General features: G+C 42.0%; 1 protein-coding gene across 3 annotated transcripts in view; it reads right to left on the minus strand.

The window, feature by feature from the left end:
* LOC138981786 (myoferlin-like) overlaps positions 1-19,017 on the minus strand; it is a 121,838-nt gene that overhangs the window by 45,801 nt on the left and 57,020 nt on the right. The window contains exons 15-29 of one of the 3 annotated variants that reach the window (XM_070354865.1): positions 18,084-18,101; positions 14,884-14,984; positions 14,068-14,181; positions 12,522-12,621; positions 11,953-12,155; positions 11,511-11,617; positions 10,512-10,707; positions 9,924-10,076; positions 8,845-8,985; positions 8,208-8,294; positions 7,688-7,767; positions 3,031-3,148; positions 2,305-2,407; positions 1,375-1,508; positions 1,039-1,059 (exon numbers count right to left, since the gene is read on the minus strand). In XM_070354865.1, the coding sequence (XP_070210966.1) occupies positions 1,039-1,059; positions 1,375-1,508; positions 2,305-2,407; positions 3,031-3,148; positions 7,688-7,767; positions 8,208-8,294; positions 8,845-8,985; positions 9,924-10,076; positions 10,512-10,707; positions 11,511-11,617; positions 11,953-12,155; positions 12,522-12,621; positions 14,068-14,181; positions 14,884-14,984; positions 18,084-18,101 (1,676 nt within the window). The remainder of the gene's footprint in view (positions 1-1,038; positions 1,060-1,374; positions 1,509-2,304; positions 2,408-3,030; positions 3,149-7,687; positions 7,768-8,207; positions 8,295-8,844; positions 8,986-9,923; positions 10,077-10,511; positions 10,708-11,510; positions 11,618-11,952; positions 12,156-12,521; positions 12,622-14,067; positions 14,182-14,883; positions 14,985-18,083; positions 18,102-19,017) is intronic. The other 2 variants (XM_070354864.1, XM_070354863.1) reach the window with 2 other exon arrangements.

Below are 19,017 nucleotides of genomic sequence, written 5' to 3' on the forward strand. Positions count from 1 at the left end.
ACAATCTGCTGCATAACATTCACGAAAAAACAAGATTTACTTCAACCCTAAGGGCTGAGGGTAGGGTGGTTAGCAAGGGTGGGAATGGAGTGAAGGGATGGGGTTAGGGGTGAAGCCCCCAAGGCAAGCATGATAGATAAGTGCATGCATGACACAGCCGCAAAAAGACGGACAACGCACAGTCTTTCAAACACACGCTGACATATGCAAACACAAATCAACACACTGACAACACTCTGATTGACAGACATATGGGGTGGGGTGGGGTGGGGGTGCGTGTGTAAACCGGGTTATGGTGTCATGGATTTGGGGTGAATGTGCGAGTGGGTTGGGGATGAGGATGGGGGGAAAACAGACACTGATTTACTAAGACAGACGTTATACATTAAGGTTGCATGTCGTCTACTGAAAGTTTTACTTGACCATGCCGCTTTCGCACAGTTGAGATATCACATGCATATCAGCATCTTGTCTACATAACATGTCAATCTGGCATTGAATAATATTTCAACAGATTAGTACAGCTTGAGGGAAAAGCCACCAACAGCCAAAAAGCACATAAACATACAATGCTTTGAAACAAAAGTTTGAATTTGTCTTATCAACCTCCCACTTCCTGTTATCCAAATAAAAAATCTTTTTCCTGTACACACACATTAATCGAGCGGACCCCATTCACCATTAAGAGATCTTTTATGAACAAGATTATTAAATGCAAGTTAAGCAAAGCCTGTCTTTTTGAAAATATAAAGTACCGGTGCTGCTTGAGTTAGCAAAAGAAAATGATCAAACAGGAATTGTATAAAAACAACATCATCCTAAGATGCAAGTTAAAATATTCCTATCACTTCAGAAAAGTAAAGTATGACCTGTAGTATCGCTTGAGTTAGCGCATGAAAATTACCAAAGTGGAACAAGGGATTTTAGTCAAACAACCCTGAACAAACTGCATCAAACTTTGTCTCCAGACGCCTATAACTATGCACTAAAACACAAGTTTCCGTGCATCAGTGGGGGAGAGATAGGATAGATACTTACCTCCATTTTGTCTTGTAGTTGCTACAAATAAACAGTGTATCATCAAGATCTAGCCCTCTTGACAGTTGAATCAAACATGGCCGCTAAACTACAACGCTACTCTCCGAGTCCCAGGATTTCTTCCTCTGTGGATCCATTAGTTATTTTTTTCACCCAATTCTTTCACTAGGCAGCAAAATAGCTGGTCATCTGAATATTAGCACTTTTCTGTTTACACTCAATACAGTTTGAAATCTCATCTGCAAGAAATAAAAACAAAACAAAACAAAACAAAATAAATTCTCTAAAAGAGCTAATAATTCTACCAAGAAGAAAGTTCACAACAGCTCTCTCTACCTTCTTTTTTTCATGCTTGGTTTCCTTGGCCACATGTTTTCGGGTTCGAACCCAGCGACGTCGACGACACAGGTGGTAGGTTCTCTCCACTGCGCCATAGCCCCCCACTGTGGCTTCCACGCAGTACTCGAACCCTGCAGGTAAAACATCAAAGTTTCTGTTTCTCACATACTTTTGAAAGCTAAAGCTTCAAATTATTTAGGACTGGCTGCATGAAGCTTTGGCACTGAATTTTTGGGAAAAAGTCTTTGCAAAGTCCCCTTCGGGCTTAATTATGGACACCTTTACAGAGCACAAACATTTAATGCTGATTATTCTCACATGTCACACCCTCACCAAGCAACTAAACAAGCACATAAACAAACAAACAAATAAAACAAACAAGCCAACAGTCGAACAAAAGTGGAACGACCATCTCAAATCAACAGCAGGAACTACTTTAGCAAACAATATCTCATCCACAGATATCTATCAGAAATCAGTCTGCTTCTCTTTTTGCTCCTCTTGTAAGATTTTCTGTGTGACAACTCTTCCTTGTTAACAGCTTTGTTGAGGTCACTTTGCCAGTCATCAACATATCAGCCAGAGATATCCCTATGAGTAATATCATGCCGCTGCCCCATTGTTCCCGTGGGATTCCAGAGGCATAAGTCAAGTCAATCCCCTTCTGCTCCTTTCCCTTTGACAAACTTTTCTCGTGTACATCTCAGCCATGGATTCATTTTCTTCTTCTTCGTTCATGGGCTGAAACTCCCAAGTCCACTCATGTTTTTTAAACGAGTGGGTTTTTACGTGTATGACTGTTTTAGCCATGGCTGCGAATCAGTAATCACTCGGTGTTCCACCCTGCCACCCTCTCACTAACACACACACCATGTCACACACACACAAGTGGGTGTATAGATACACATACACACACACACGACAAACCTTCCTCATCCACAGCCCTGTTGAGGTCAATCTGCCAGTCGTCCTGCCACTCCCAGCCATCGGGCAGCTTAATTTCCCGCAGGCTTGTGCCCGCGTCCCCTTTCTGCACAAAACCACACACCAACCAGCTTGACACAAAGGCAGACAACCGTGGACTTAACCACTCACCTTTCCTTCTTCTTTGTGCCAGCGCTCTCCTGGTCAATTATGAATTGTGTCGTTTTGTTATGCCGGTAGCGTTTGTCGTATATAGGTTCAAACGTGTCAATGTAATATCGTTTATATGATTCCATTTTGATTACGTAAAATGTAGTTTTTTGTTGTTTATTTTTTTTTAACAATTTTGCTAATTTGACACATCACTTTTTGTGGCCTCAATGGTATGATTACATCACACTGTCTCATTTTACATGCAATGCTCAAACTGTCAATCGCTTTCATCAAATTGTGAGAAAAATATAAGGTAAAGCAGGGATGAATCTTGCATCTTTGTTTGCCAGACATTTATGAAAGTCGTCAATATTTGGGAAATGATAGGTAATTGACTGGCTGTACAACTTTGCAAATCTGCACAAGTGTATGAGCACATGATGACTGGGTCTAAACCTTATTAAAAACTCCCTTCTGCTGATTTTGTGTCTATTTGAGGTCACCTTTAAAGAGGACATGAAAAGAGGGGTAAGGAAGGAGAAGCAAACAGCCAACTGAAGCAAACAGCCAACTGACCACATTAGTCCATGGTCTGGAGGCCTCCCCCCACGCGCCGCCCGGGATGTTGCGAGATTGAGCCTCGTACACATCCTCCATGAACACATGGTGCCCTGCATCACGGTCGTACAGCATGCTGCAAAAACATCACATGCACATTTTGGTACAGTGGAATATAAAGTTTCAAAAGTAAACTTTGATTTAATTAATATACTTACCAACTCACATAGATAGCAATAACCTCGTTCAGTTGCTAAGACATTGAAGCACTCTTACATGGTAACATGGGGAGATAACTCTAAAACAAAAACCACATGCCATATAAGGCACAGTCCGTGGTGGTTATCTCCCCTACCGGTGTACCACGCATTTTCATGACTTTACCAGTGTGTTTATTAGGTTCAAGGAGAAAGGCTATCATGACAGGCTCAAGGTCGTACACCACGGTAAGAAGTGAAATCGGGAAAACACAATCTGCTGCATAACATTCACGAAAAAACAAGATTTACTTCAACCCTAAGGGCTGCATGAGGGAAGGGTGGTTAGCAAGGGTGGGAATGATACAAAGCCGAGACCGGCCAGCCTAGCACTTTTCTTTTGATAACAAGACAAAGCCGAGGCCTGCCGTGCGCTTTCCTTTTGCTGTGAGCTTCTCTTTGTTATCCAGTGAGGACGTAACCACACGAGAGAGAGAACGAATCAAAGTCTTGGTCAAAGGTGATAATTGTAAAGAAGTGCGGCCACAATCTTCCACAGCCAGGAGATCCTTGTTCTTGCAAACAGACAGTTTCTTCTTGCTATAAACATCCAGATGGATGTTCGTCAATTCCGGGGTACCCGGGAGCGGTTCCGTAGTTAGAACAAAAGAATAAACTAAGTTCTTAGGCTTGGTGTTAACCGAGGCCTACGGATAGCGCTCAGCGAGTGATGCGCTACTTGCGCGGGTGACGCAAGCTAAAGCAACGCCGCAGCAGGTGCTTTGCCAAGCGCTGCCCACAAAGGAAGTGGTGGCAAAGGAGAAGAATTTGAGAAAACTTCCACAAGTTCAAATGCCACCGAGGGAGGATCTAAGAACTTAAAGTTTGAAGATTTTCCCGAGAAGACTCAAATCAGCTGAATGTAACGCAAGCCACGGCAAAGCTGAAGCAGGAGCTTCCCCATGTGATGCCAGCAAAGGCAGAGGTGGGGCAAAAACATCGTTTGAGAAAACTTTACAAGTTGAAAAGCCACCGAAGGAGACTCAAAAAACTTAAAGTTCGCAGATTGTTCCTGAGAAGGAGCAAAATCAGCCAAAGCTGATGGTGAAGTAACGGCAGATGACGATGCTACTGCTACCCCTTCAGGGAAATAGTGCGTAGTAACCTCTGCTGCTAGTGCCAACAAAGATGGCAGCTTAGCCGAAAGTCGAAAAGAGGCATCCCCATCTGCCTCAGAAGCTTCGTCTTCCATATCCTCATCATCCTGTTCAGTAGTATCCCAACGATCTTCGAAAAGATGAGAACCGGAAACCAATCCCGATGAGGCAACACCTGCCGAAACAGGAAAAGGTTGGGAAAAAACTCCCGGAAGCCGGAACTCCGTGAACGGATCCTCCATCCACCTGCCTCATGCCAGCTGAAAGACTGGAAGAGGAAGTGGATGCAGCCTGTGTAACAACAGCGGAAACCGCAATAGCGGAACCGGAAGCCGAAGGCTGATGAGTGCAAACTACCAACACAGACGTGTTAGCGGCAGAAGGCAATACCATCCTGCCACCGGAAGCCGCAGCCGCAGAAGCGGAAGCGGAACCAGCAGTGGATTGGTAAGCATCAGCACCAACCGGACCCATAGAATGGCAACCAAAAGATCCTGTTGTCCTACTACCGGAAGTAGCGGACACATGCTCTTCACACCCGAACCCGTACCCACGCAAGGCATAAGGCTTGACATGAGGAATGAACCTTTTGGCTGGTATGCACTTCCACTAAAGCGAAAACCGTTGCCGCAGGTTTGCGCGTTTCGCCAAGAACACCTCCTGCCGACGCGTAAACGCCGAGAGGACCAGGAGGTGCTGTTGCCTGAAAATCAGCCAAAAATTTGTCGAAAGCAACATCTGACAAGTCCAACACCACTGTTGGATCTGCAACAACGTCGGCAGACGTAATGGTTGCAGAAGGCTCTGAACGAACCCGTGCGAGAGCGCAAAAACACCGCCCGCGATGCTAAAGCGCCGAGAGGACTGGGCGGTGCTGATGTCTGACAGGCAGACAAAAGTTCGTTGACAGGTATACCTGACGCCGAACTAAACACATCTGTCGCCTCTGCAACAACGTTGGTAACCGAAATGATTGCAGAAGATTCGGAACGAACCTGCGAGCGACAGTGCGTTACCTACTATTTGTTTACAATCAGCAGTTAACATTCCCTGAACCTCAGAATAAACAATGACAAAAAAGGCAAGAAGATCCTCGTGCTTAACTTCATTATGGTTGTAACACCTGAGGTTATTAACCGAAGCTGAAAAGACAACTGAGGGAGAAGCGTTATCTATCAACAATAGAATAGAAAGCTGCGTATCAGGGTAAAGTCCCAATCTAAAGATGGCTTCTCGCTAAGGAACTTTAGAACTATGAGAGCTATGAGTAGTAGAAGAAGTTCGTGGTTTAGCGCCAGCTTTAACCGTTTTGACCAACTGAGAACCAGGTGAGCGAGTCTGCTTGGCAGAGCTCTTAGTTTCTCTTTATGTCTAGGATGTCGGCCATTTTAAAAGTCAAGAATGGTGGACAAATGTTCAAAAGACAAGTGGCAAAACCTTCAAAAACGCTAAGAAATCTTCCCGTTATACAAAAAAGAAACGCACTCACCAATTCCTGAAGAAGTAAAGAAGGTTGTTGATATGTTACCAAGATTCGATGGCCTTCCCCGAGAGAAAGGCCGATGGCTTAAGAAAAAGCCTGAGCACCTCAAAACACGTCATGCAACGTGGGTTGAAGGAAAAGGAATGAGTGTCACCGGTATACATCCTGCGCATGCGCGGTACACCGGTAGAGGAGATAACCACAACGGACCGTGCCTAATATGGCATGTGGTTTTTGTTTTAGAGTTATCTCCCCATGTTACCATGTAAGAGTGCTTCAATGTCTTAGCAACTGAACGAGGTTATTGCTATCTATGTGAGTTGGGTAAGAATATGTAATTTAACCCCTTTTTAAGACAGCCTCTCTCCCCCCCCCCCCCCCCCTCTCCCTGTTTTTAAAGACCTTGTTTTTTCAGATTTTCTGTTCATAGCTTCTCTTAATAAACCTCCACTTAAGACTGGCCTTCCTTTTTAACCTTTAGCAAGCCCGTGGTGCCCATGATCGCCAAGCATCTCGTCTCTCCTGCAGCCAGCTGCGATTGAAATTGCCAAGCTTAGGGTGTTTGAATTTCCCGGTGGTATGTTCATTTGCATACAACCTTAACTTGTTGAAGCCGTTCATTGTTCCTGTTTGTAACTTTTACAAAGGTTTTTAGAGAGAATTAAAATGCAACTCACAATGGAGAATGAAGGGTATGAGAAGCCTTCAGACCTCTTTCTCTATAAAAATTCTGGCAATGAATTTGAATGTCTTAGGCCAAAAAATTCTTTGACAAATAGGTGATGATAAGTGATCTGAATGTGAAGGAATCGAACTGTGGTTGACCGAGTCAGACAACGATGACAACAGGAACGACAAAAAGATAGTGCAAAATTTATATTTATCTGCCTGGCTGGTCGAGTTTTGGGAGATAGCAGTTCTGACCAACATTCCGGAAGGTTTGTCAGAGGCAGATTTATTTTCTTCCTGTTTCTCACGGACAATGTGGTCGATCTACTAGTCAAAGAAATAAGCGCTGGTCATTTGAAAGTGAAAAATAATGCTTATCGTGTGTGCACACAGCGTAATGTAATTCATACTGAGATGAAAACATTCAATTCTGCATCTTCTGCTTTTGACTGGCCTTGCAAAATGTTCATCTTACAACTTTAACTTGTCAACAGTCTTTTGTGAACTATAGGATTGAGTGTATCAAGTCTCTGCATCATAAGGAAGGTGTTATTTTAAGCACATTCATGTGACCTACAGTTCAAACGAGCAAGTTAAGAATGCTGCGGTCTATTTATTCATTTTATAGTTTACTACTCACAGACCAAACCACAAAGCAAACAAAATGACCGTGTGACCTTCAATGTTAATTGTAACCACATGCACAATTTCACATCAGTGGTGTTGTTCAAGTGGGAGTTATAGGTGTTTTCTTTAGGCAGTATCAGTTCAAAGCCAATCATAGACAATAACTTGGCTGCAGGAGAGAGAATACAGAGTGCTAAAGGTTAAGACCTTATTGTTTGAAGTCTTAAAATTAAATGTTCTCCAAATTAGAAACATTACTGTAAGCACAAGTTGATATGTCAAAATGAGTTTCAAACACTTGGGAACAAAAAATTAATCCCCATGACATCAATGTCAATCTCAGTGAGGGAAAAAGAAAGAGAGAATGAGTGCAAGAGAGACAGACGTAGAGATCATGAAACGACAGACAGGGACACAAAACAAAGTGAGTGAGAGGGTACCAGCCTCAAAGAGCTGTTTACTTCTCATGAATCAAATATAAAGGAAAAGCAAATGCTTGCAGATTTACAGTGCCTGTGAAACAGAGAAAATGAAAAACTAACCTCACTTCGGGACTGACGTACCAGTCACTGTCCCACCCCCAGCCCGCCGGTGGCTTGAAATCCTCTTTGTACAGTTCAACCTGTAACGACACCAGAATGTGAAATTATGTCACACTCACATGCATCACTGTACACGTCATGACTGAGATCGGAATCTGGTTAGATTTCAGTTTTAGCCGGATGGAATTAGAATTCTGATCTCATCTGGCTAAGATTGGAATTACAATCTCATCCAAAAGTTTGTTGGATAGAAGCAGAATTCTAATTTCATCTGGCCGACATCGAAATTCAGTTCCAGTCCAAAACATTGCTAGATAGAATCAGAATTCCGATCACCTCCAGCGTTAAAATAAAAATTGCGAAACAGCCAGTTAGATCAAAATTCTGATTCAATCCATCTTGATTCGGAATCTAGTCCAGCGCGCACAGACACACACACATGCATGCACACGCACGCATACACACTCAATTCCAGCAAAGGTGAATTAGAAGAGAAGCGAAGCATGTCAACAAGACTAACCTTTCCCTCGATGTCTGAAAACTTTGGTCGCGACAAGGTGGGGCCTTTGTTTGTCCAGGTACCCAAGATGTTCACCTGGTTCTCATACTGCACACAAAATACACAGTATTTTATAACCCAAGGTTGGGGAATTACCTGGATGTTGCAGTTTAAAAGGCATCCACTCAAATCAAGCACATCCAAACATACGCATGTACATGTATGAAAAGAATTTACAAAATCAATCAAAATACATACTCGAAAATGATATCAACATTTGCCTGCCATCTCATGTTGTACCCATTTTCTTGACATGTCTGTTAACATTTGCTAACAGTCAGCATATTAGAAATAACTCATACTGTCTGCTATTCTTGTGTTACTACTGGTTTACTAACACCTATCTCAATCACTGTGGTCTTGGCAGCTTTGGTGCCAAGGACTGAGGTGCACCAAGCAAAAGTGGGTGCCACCCAACCGGGTGAAAACAAACCGCGGGGTCTGATTTAGTTAAAATCACAGCAAATCTCAATTTAAAACCAATCCAACACCACGGCTGGCTCCCGACCGGTTGGTAACTTTCTCGAGCACCTTAGCTCAGGGCACCAAATGTACAGCGTTGGAGTTGTTCCTTGACATTATGGATAACATGACTCACAGTCTCAGCGAAGACGGCAAGCTCTCCTTCTGTCTGCATCTTGTGCCATTCCTCCTCCTCGTTCTGCAGACCCAGCCACAACTTGACTCGCAGCAGTGCCGGGATGTCAACGTCCTTGTTGCGATCCTTGGTGCTGGGGAACTGAAACAAAGCACCATTTTCATCACACTGAATGTTATCAAAGTCCTTGTTGCCATCCTTGGTGCTGGGGAACTGAAACAAAGCACTATTTTCATGAATGCTATCAATGTCCTTGTTGCCATCCTTTGATCAAACTGAATGCTATCAATGTCCTTGTTGCCATCCTTTGATCAAACTGAATGCTATCATATGTCCTTGTTGCCATCCTTTGATCAAACTGAATGCTATCAATGTCCTTGTTGCCATCCTTTCATCAAACAGAATGCTATCAATGTCCTTGTTGCCATCCTTTCATCAAACTGAATGCCATCAATGTCCTTGTTGCCACCCTTTTATCTAACTGAATGTTATCAATGTCCTTGTTGCCATCCTTTCGTGAAACTGAATGCTTTCATGTCCTTGTTGCCATCCTTTGATCAAACTGAATGCTATCAATGTCCTTGTTGCCATCCTTTGATCAAACTGAATGCTATCAATGTCCTTGTTGCCATCCTTTGATCAAACTGAATGCTATCAATGTCCTTGTTGCCATCCTTCGATCAAACTGAATGCTATCAATGTCCTTGTTGCCATCCTTTGATCAAACTGAATGCTATCAATGTCCTGGTTGCCACCCTTTCATCTAACTGAATGTTATCAATGTCCTTGTTGCCATCCTTTGATCAAACTGAATGCTAACAATGTCATTTTTGCCATCCTTCCATCGAACAGAATGCTATCAATGTCCTTGTTGCCATCCTTCCATTAAACTGAATGCTATCAATGTCCTTGTTGCCATCCTTCCATCAAACTCAATGCTATCAATAGTACCTCAACATATTTGTGTTTTAAAGTAAGAAAAAGCAAAACACACACACAGCACAAACACAAACTTTTAACACTTTCACTACGAAGAAAATGTAAGTTGTCTGACCTACTTTCAGCAACCTTCAACTGACCTTCATCTGGATAGTCTGCAGATGGCCGCACTGACGGCCTCTGCAGATGGGGTCAGGGGCAAAGAAAATGTCGTATGCAGGAATGCGGTGAACAGCAATGCGTTTCTGTCCGCTGATCATCCAGATGACCACATCAGGCATGCTGTTCTGAGGCTGCAGGAAGGAATAACATTAAGCTTATTGAAGAAGGGACAAATCTCCTAACATTGCAGAAGCATGAAATGGTACAAGTCATAAATCGATCATTGCTGTCAAAATATGAAGCGTTTGGGACTTAGTTTCCGTAACATGACATTACCAAGATGCAAAACGAACCCTGTGAGATAGACATACAGAGAGCACACAAACACAACCGCTGGTAAGCATGCATTCACACACAGATGCATGCACACACACACACACACATACACACACACACACACACACACACGCATGCTTGCATGCACACATACATACCAATGCGCTCTCTCACTGTCTAACACACACACTCTCTCACACATAAACACAAACACTTTCTCACTCACTCACTCATGCACACACATACCCTCTCCTCCCACCCCTCCCCCCACAACCACCCCCTCAGCTCACCTCGATGGCAAGGTTTTTCAGCGCTGCCAAGTAGCCTTCCACGTCACCCAGTGCCTCCAGAACGTCAGTGGCTGACAGTCGCAGCTTGCTGGCCATCTCCACAATGTGTGCAAGTTCCCCTGACCGGTTTTTGGCCATCAGGATATCAAGTTCGTTGTGTACGTGGACACCCTTCTCTGGCTCGGGTAGTGTTTTGCTAAGCAGAACAGAACATAGACGGTGTAAGTATGCTTTTCTCTTGCTGTGACGGATCTGTATCCCCTGACATCGGCATCATGTTTGCCTCAATGGCCGGGGGGAAAACGGCCATAAATGCAAAAACCCAGTCTGGCAAAAAAACATGAGTGTTGGAGGGATTTTCAGAGCATGAACACAGAAGAAGAAGAAGAAGAAGAAGATCTTTATGGATACAGTGCACAGCACAACACAGACCAACAGATCTTTAAAGTGAACCATCGTTTGCATAACAGAAAATACTAATGAGAAGATGAGAAATTAAATTTTAGCTATAGTAGTGTTTTCTATCCTGGTTAGATGGCATGAGCACAACAGACACTGCTAGTATGAAACAGAATAACACAACGTAACACGTACAGCACAATTCAACACAACACAAGACAGCCTATAGCACAAGACAGCTCAGCACAGCACATCATAACACAGCTAACACAGCACAGACACTGGGAGTATGCAACAGAATAACACAACGTAACACGTACAGCACAATTCAACACAACACAGTACAAGACAGCAAAGCACATAAACAGCTTTGCACAACACAGAGGTTCTTAGGGTGCAATCTTCCATTGAAAGCTGTGTATGTTTACAGTGTACAGTACAAAAGAGAGGATGTGTGCAAATTTATCTCTGGCTTTGAAAGATGTGCATGGCTAAAGTTCACATTTACAACACAGACACAGTTAGCATGCAATTGGTATGGTCAGAGCCCCGAAGAGAGACTGTGAGCGGGGGAAACAAGAGAGAGAGAGAGAGAGAGACCTGCAGTCCTGCACCAGTTGGTCAAGCAAGGAGATGAGAAGCTGGGCCAGTTCTGGCATGGGCAGTTTGGCCTGGACACCGATGCGCACACGCTCAATGTTGGCTTCCTGGAACAAAGTAACGTCTCTTGCAGAGAATCTTAAACAAATGAGGCAGAGAGTTGTTTAGAGATCTCATCAACAAAGGGAAGTAATCGCTGTAAATGAATAATACATGTGTAAGAGTTTTCCGGAACCAGGCTCCTGGCACCTGAGAGAATAACAAGCATTAATTGAAATGAACAAGTGACTTTCATCCTCTTGTAGAGGAAAACATAGTAACGTCTCTTGTAGAGGAAAAGAAAAAACTTGCAGTAATTCCTTTACTACGATTTTTTTCAACTTTTGAAATTGACGGAATTACTTTCCATGCAATGGTGGTAAATGGGTTAACATCCACTCACCAGGTCATCAACAATCCTCAGCAGGATGTTGAGAGCCTCCAGCCTCCAGCTGACGTCCTCGAAGGAGCAGTCCACCACCACACAGGGCTTGGTCCCGCCCCAGGGCAGGAAGTAGTACTTGCAGCCGTCAAACACAGCGTTGGTGGGCTGGGTGGTGGAGGAGCTGGGAGGCACGTTTTCGTCCAGCTTGTTGCCGTAGTTACCTGCACACAACGCGAGGAAAAGAACTCTGTTTAGAGAGCGGTCTATTAATCGTTTAGAATTTGCAACGCTGTGACTTATGGAATAATCAGTGCAACAAGCTCTTAATGCATACATGTGCTCTTACCCTCTATAACATGATGTAAGTGGCAGACAATAAATATTCTTCATTGATTTGTTGTTGTTGCTGTCTTCTTCACAGTACCGTTACGCTTTACAGACTAAACCCTTTGGTCATGGAATGCCCTTACACAATCAAACCACATTTAACAAGCAAGGCCTATCAATCACATTGTGCACAGAGAATCGAGGGATTACAGAGTTTATACATGGACAATGAAGCAACTTTTATTCTTTTTGACGCTCACCTATGCTGATTTCAAACTCCACTGGTGCGTCAATGGCACTGATCATGGTGGCGGTGAGGAACGCTGCGTGAACCCTGTACTTTCGTCGCCGCATGTATTTCTGGACAGGAAGAAAAAAGACATTATTGTTAGTACAGTCTATAATGAACAACCAAGGGGCCGACCAAAAGTGGTCATCACAGGCAGATGGTTGTTATAGAATAGGTTTGTTTTTTGGCGAACACAATAACATATGCTAAACACACACGCACACAGACACACAAACACCTAAACACACCTGGATGACTTATTGCATGTGTCTATTGCATGAGGCTACATCTTGGTTTTGTGGCAAACACGGTGACATACGCTAAAAACACACACACGCACACATGCACGCACGCACACACACGCATGCACGCACACACACACAATCACACACACCCAAACACACTTCGGATATCTTTATTGCATATGTCTACTTGCTGGTAGTCTTGTTGCCTGTCGGTGTGACAGTGTTCTTGTGCGTCTTCATCCTACAACAGTATACTAACACAGTGCTGAAATAATATGTTATAGGGGGTGTACTACAAAGGCGGTCCTTTTTTCAATATTTTTTTGTACTCTCTTGTTTTGGGAGTTTATTTTAATTTTATTTTTTACATGTATAACTTTACATTCTTTCTTTCTTTATTTGGTGTTTAACGTTGTTTTCAACCGTTCAAGGTTATATCGCGACGGGGAAAGGGGGGAGATGGGATAGAGCCACTTGTTAAATGTTTCTTGTTCACAAAAGCACTAATCAAAAAATTGCTCCAGGGGCTTGCAACGTAGTACAATATATGACCTTACTGGGAGAATGCAAGTTTCCAGTACAAAGGACTTAACATTTCTTGCATACTGCTTGACTAAAATCTTTACAAACATTGACTATATTCTATACAAGAAACACTTAACAAGGGTAAAAGGAGAAACAGAATCCGTTAGTCGCCTCTTACGACATGCTGGGGAGCATCGGGTAAATTCTTCCCCCTAACCCGCGGGGGGAATAGCTTTACATTACAAGACAGAGACAAGGGAGCAAATTCACAAAAGAGAACACACGGTGAATAAAGGCGCCCGGTCCTTCATTGAGCCCGAAGTCGACTTCCTCAAGTCTTTTTACACAAAAAATGGCCTAAAGCTCCTTGCGGCCAGCTTTGCGAAGTATACTGCACATAGTCAACTTCGCCCAGTTAATTTGACTCTAAGGCTTGACACGCGCAGAAGCAGGTCAAGTTTGCGTAGGGTGAGTTAAACACAAGTATGAATGCAGCTTTTTTACCACTCTCTATGACCCACTTACACAACTACAGTCGAACCTGTCTATTAAAGACTCACCGAGGGTAAAAAAAGAAGAAAAAAAAGAGTGGTGACCTTGTAGACCGGTGGTTGTTATGGAAAGGTAAATTACATAGGAAAGAACCTCGTCGGTTATCGTTTGGGGGTGGTTGAAATTTGCCAGGTAGTCGTTAACAAGAGGCGGCTGTCAGGGCAGGTTTGACTGTAACCAGGCAATAAATCTTACCTGCACTCTGAGAATGTCGTCACTGTCGATGTCTTCCACAGGGGTTTCTGGTGTCTCTCCCAACTGTGTAACCAGCTCTATCAGCGCTCTCCCTCTGTACGCCACGCCCTCTCCCTGCACACAGCAATGTTGAACATTTCATTACATGTACCATTTGCTTTACAGTGCTCAGGAAAATTTTCTTCTTGAGGTTTCCCTCATGGCCATGTTAAACGCCAAGTCTGGATTGTCATGCAAAGTCTGCTTGTTGTTGGATAGGCTCTTCAAAAACCACCACCCCTTCCAGGCAGCTAGTATAAGAGAAGACAAACCTATGCAGACCTGCCAACTCTTGTAAAGCCTCAAGTGTAGCAATTTAGAATTGTTTGGCGTTGCAAATGATGTTTAATTTTATTCCCATATCCGTATTTATGCCATCTTGCACAAGAATAGACATTTTTAAGAAAGTTTCATTAGAATGCAGGAACATAAAAGAGTATTTTAAGAGTATTTGCAGTGCCACTTTTCAGTGAAGACAATTATATGTTTTATGACCGATTTTGTGACCGCTACACACAGCGTAGCAATCTTATGCTTGGTGTAACAGCGTAGCCGTTGCTCTTAAAGTGTAGCATGCTACGCTGAAAGCATCTCAGTTGGCAGCTCTTTATATGGACAGACAGATAGACAGACTGACCTCTGACCTGGCTGTCACTAATAGGTCCTGGTAATATTTCATCAGGAAGGTCTGAGTATTTTCTCGCGGAGAAAGAATTTGATACAATACAACAAAAGATCAGGCAGACAGGCAGATAGACAGACAAACAGATTACTTACCTTGCCCTCATTGAGGTCCTCGTATTCATCAGCAAGGTCTGAGTATTCTCTTGTGGAGCCATAGAAGTTGATGAAGCAGGGGCCGAATGTTGGCAAGTAACCTGAACAGATAGGATTGTTTCATCATAGAGACGGTAATCCTTTTCATTCTTTTTCATGTGTGAAAAAAATGACAAAATATGCTGCATCGACTACATTTATGATTATGTTAAAATTGGTACCAAGCACAATATTCGAAAAACCAATCATATGGATTTTAAGTAAGAATTGATAACATTGGCGTTCCATGGCAATAGACTGCTAATAGTAATCAAAACAGAAAGGCCATAGCAAATATGCTTTACTTTACCTGATCAAAAGTTTACGAAAAACAATATTATGGCATAAATTGGTTTGCAATTAACAGAAAAATTCATGCTCTAAGAATGTGAAACTAATCAAAACTTTCACAAAATTAATATAAGCAAAAGGAAAATGTTATCCTAATGGTTCTCACAAAAGCAGTTTCTACCTTCTGACTTTTGTTTTAAACCACATCTGATATTGCAAGCAAGATATGGGTTTTTTTTGTCTTGAAAACACTAAGCTGTATTATGTTACTGAGCGCTGCATTAGAGCAAACTATATTGTCACAAATAGGTTGGGAAATCTATGATCGACCCGCAAACCAAATATGAGCTATTATACAAAGCTTTTTTCTTTACACATTATTCTAGCTGTTACTTACACATGCACCAAGTTTGCACAGAAGCTGTTTTCGTGCAATACAAGCCGAGATGACTCTAGAAGAATCCACGGCCATACAATATTTTGAAGCTCAATGGTTCCCATTTTGGATTAACCACAATGATTTATATTTTGCGAAAGAAAAAAAAGTAGAAGAAGAGGAAAAGGAGAGACTCGTGGATCCTCCTATTAAAAAGTTCCCTTTTCTTTTTTAAGGGTGGATTGCCGATTGGGGATGTAAAAATGACCATACAGCTATGTATTGCCAAATAAAGACAAAAGATTTAAAAGAGGGATGCCACACATACTTACTGATTGCTACAAGTACTTCAAACCTCACAGCAAAACATAAAGTTAGTTAGTTGATATGACACACATATACACTTCTTTTGGGGAACATTGTTACCTTAGCTCTCTTGTAACCTCCTTCAATACAAACATCTTTCTTTCTTTCTTTATTTGATGTTTAACGTCGTTTTCAACCACGAAGGTTATATCGTGACGGGGAAAGGGGGGAGATGGGATAGAGCCACTTGTCAATTGTTTCTTGTTCACAAAAGCACCAATCAAAAATTTGCTCCAGGGGCTTGCAACGTAGTACAATGTATTACCTTACTGGGAGAATGCAAGTTTCCAGTACAAAGGACTTAACATTTCTTACATACTGCTTGACTAAAATCTTTACAAAAATTGACTATATTCTATACAAGAAACACTTAACAAGGGTAAAAAGAGAAACAGAATCCGTTAGTCGCCTCTTACGACATGCTGGGGAGCATCGGGTAAATTCTTCCCCCTAACCCGCGGGGGATCTTCAATACAAACAAAAAGCTTCCCCCGAAATCGGCGTATGCTGCCTAAATGGCGGGGTAAAAACGGTCATACACGTAAAAATCCACTCGTGCTAAAAACATGAGTGAACGTGGGAGTCTAAGCCCATGAACGAAGAAAGAAAGAAAGAAAGAAAGAAACAAAAAGCTGCCTCCTGCAATTGTCATGAGTGTCAAAACCTGTTAAGAATGACCTTGTTTGTACTAAAAATTACAAATGATTGTACTCATCATGTCCATGTTTGTATTAAAAATTGTCATGTTTGTACTAAAAAAATAAATTTAAAAAAAATAAAAAAAGTGCCAGTGATTGTACTAAAAATTGTCATGCTTGCTCTAAAATTGTCCATGATTGTATACCACCAACGCAAGCAATTTGAAAATACAGTCTAGCAGAGTTATATAAACAACCCCTTCATTCAGACTCTCTGCCACTCTGATATACATTACAAAGGAACTCGGTCTGAAAATGATTGTTCATTTACATACACATGCACCTAATCCATGTTTCAGCTTGACACATTACATCATGTGATCATGCCACACAAAACTTACTACGATGCTCCCAGCCTGATACAAACAGGAAGTATTGGAAAAGTAAATTATAATAAAACACAAAGTATGAAAAGAAAGAAAGAAAGAAAGAAAAAAAGACAGAAAGAAAGTAAGTAAGAAAAAAAGAAGAAAAACCCAAATTGAAAACAAGCAATGAATTCAAACATTGGCATAAAATCTGGCAATTTATGTTCAGTCCAAGCAAATCTGCAAAGCTGCCAGTAGAAAAGGAAAAAAAGGGGAAAAATGCAAACAGAGAAGAACAAGGGGAAAAGGACTTTTTCTGAAAATGTTGATTAAGAAAATAATAATGAAGGGTGCATCGTTTGTTTCCAATAGATTTGTTTGCATTTCAGAACAACCATCTATTTTTGGCTCACGTAAGTGTAGCCTATGCGATCGTAACTTTGTCTGTCTGTGCGTGCGTGCGTGCGTGCGTCTGTGCGTGTGTATGTCTGTGGTAGAAACTCTAACATTTGAAGACGTCACATTACATTGACGTCACATTATGACGTAAGAGGGTTAGACGTCACGCGAAGGAAGTACTGACAGTCTCGGTCATTATTATTTTGAGCGCGCCGAGACCAGTTGGCAGTCGTGTCCTTGTAAGTAGGCTACATGCAGACAGACAGATCTAGATCTAGTGTCTCGCTTTCTTGCACAGTTTCACCTATGCTCTTTCTGTGTGTGTGTGTGTGTGTGTGTGTGTGTGTGTGTGTGTGTGTGTGTGTGTGTGTGTGTGTGTGTGTGTGTGTGTGTGTGTGTGTGTGTGTGTGTGTGTGTGTGTGTGAGTGTGTGTGTGTGTGACGGAGTGAGTGAGTTTGTGTTACTGTTTGTCGATTTCTGACGTGAGCCTTCAAGGCTTCGCCTCTTGTTGAACTGTGAACTCAAAGCATGGACACACACAAAGCTTTAAGGGGAATATGGAAATATGATAAACAGGTTCAAAGCAAAGAAACACTGATACAATGAGCATGACAATAAAAATGAATAATCATGATGTCCACAGCAAACATTCACAATCCCAACCAAAACCAATTTTCAAGAGAAATAGATCAATGACAAAGTATCAAAACAGTATATTGTTACCATCTTCTCCATCATTATCTGAATGGCATGCGGAAATGTAAGTAAATAACTGTCTTCTCCACTCAACATACATGTACAACAAAAACTGTCTTTCTGAAACACAGCACAATGTTTAAGACAGTACTCTGTTGTTGTTGTTTTTTAAAACAAGACTGGATGCATTATATGAATTATCAATAAATAGAAACAATTAACCCACAGATTAAACCAGATTATAAATAATCTTGACAGAACTGAACAAAATTCATGCCTTCAATTTCACAGATCAATTAAAACAAGAAGGGCAAAGCCCATACGACTCACATGCTCTACACATTTTTCCTACCAAAATACATGTGACCTTGACCCAAGGTCAAGGTGATCCAAGGTCATGCAACACAAAGCTGGTAATTCAAGACATAGGAAGTACAATGGTGCTTATTGGCTCTTTCTACCATGAGATATGGTCACTTTTAGTGGTTCACTACCTTATTTTGGTCACATTTCATAAGGGTCAAAGTGACCTTGACCTTGATCATATGTGACCAAATGTGTCTCATGATGAAAGCATAACATGTGCCCCACATAATTTTTAAGTTTGAAACAGTTATCTTCCATAGTTCAGGGTCAAGGTCACTTCAAAATATGTATACAATCCAACTTTGAAGAGCTCCTGTGACCTTGACCTTGAAGCAAGGTAAACCAAACTGGTATCAAAAGATGGGGCTTACTTTGCCCTATATATCATATATAGGTGAGGTATTGAATCTCAAAAACTTCAGAGAAAATGGGAAAAATGGGAAAAATAGCTGTTTTTTAGGCAACATTTATGGCCCCTGCGACCTTGACCTTGAAGCAAGGTCAAGATGCTATGTATGTTTTTTGGGGCCTTGTCATCATACACCATCTTGCCAAATTTGGTACTGATAGACTGAATAGTGTCCAAGAAATATCC

This window comes from Littorina saxatilis, linkage group LG12, assembly GCF_037325665.1.
Source record: "Littorina saxatilis isolate snail1 linkage group LG12, US_GU_Lsax_2.0, whole genome shotgun sequence".
Taxonomy (NCBI): domain Eukaryota; kingdom Metazoa; phylum Mollusca; class Gastropoda; order Littorinimorpha; family Littorinidae; genus Littorina; species Littorina saxatilis.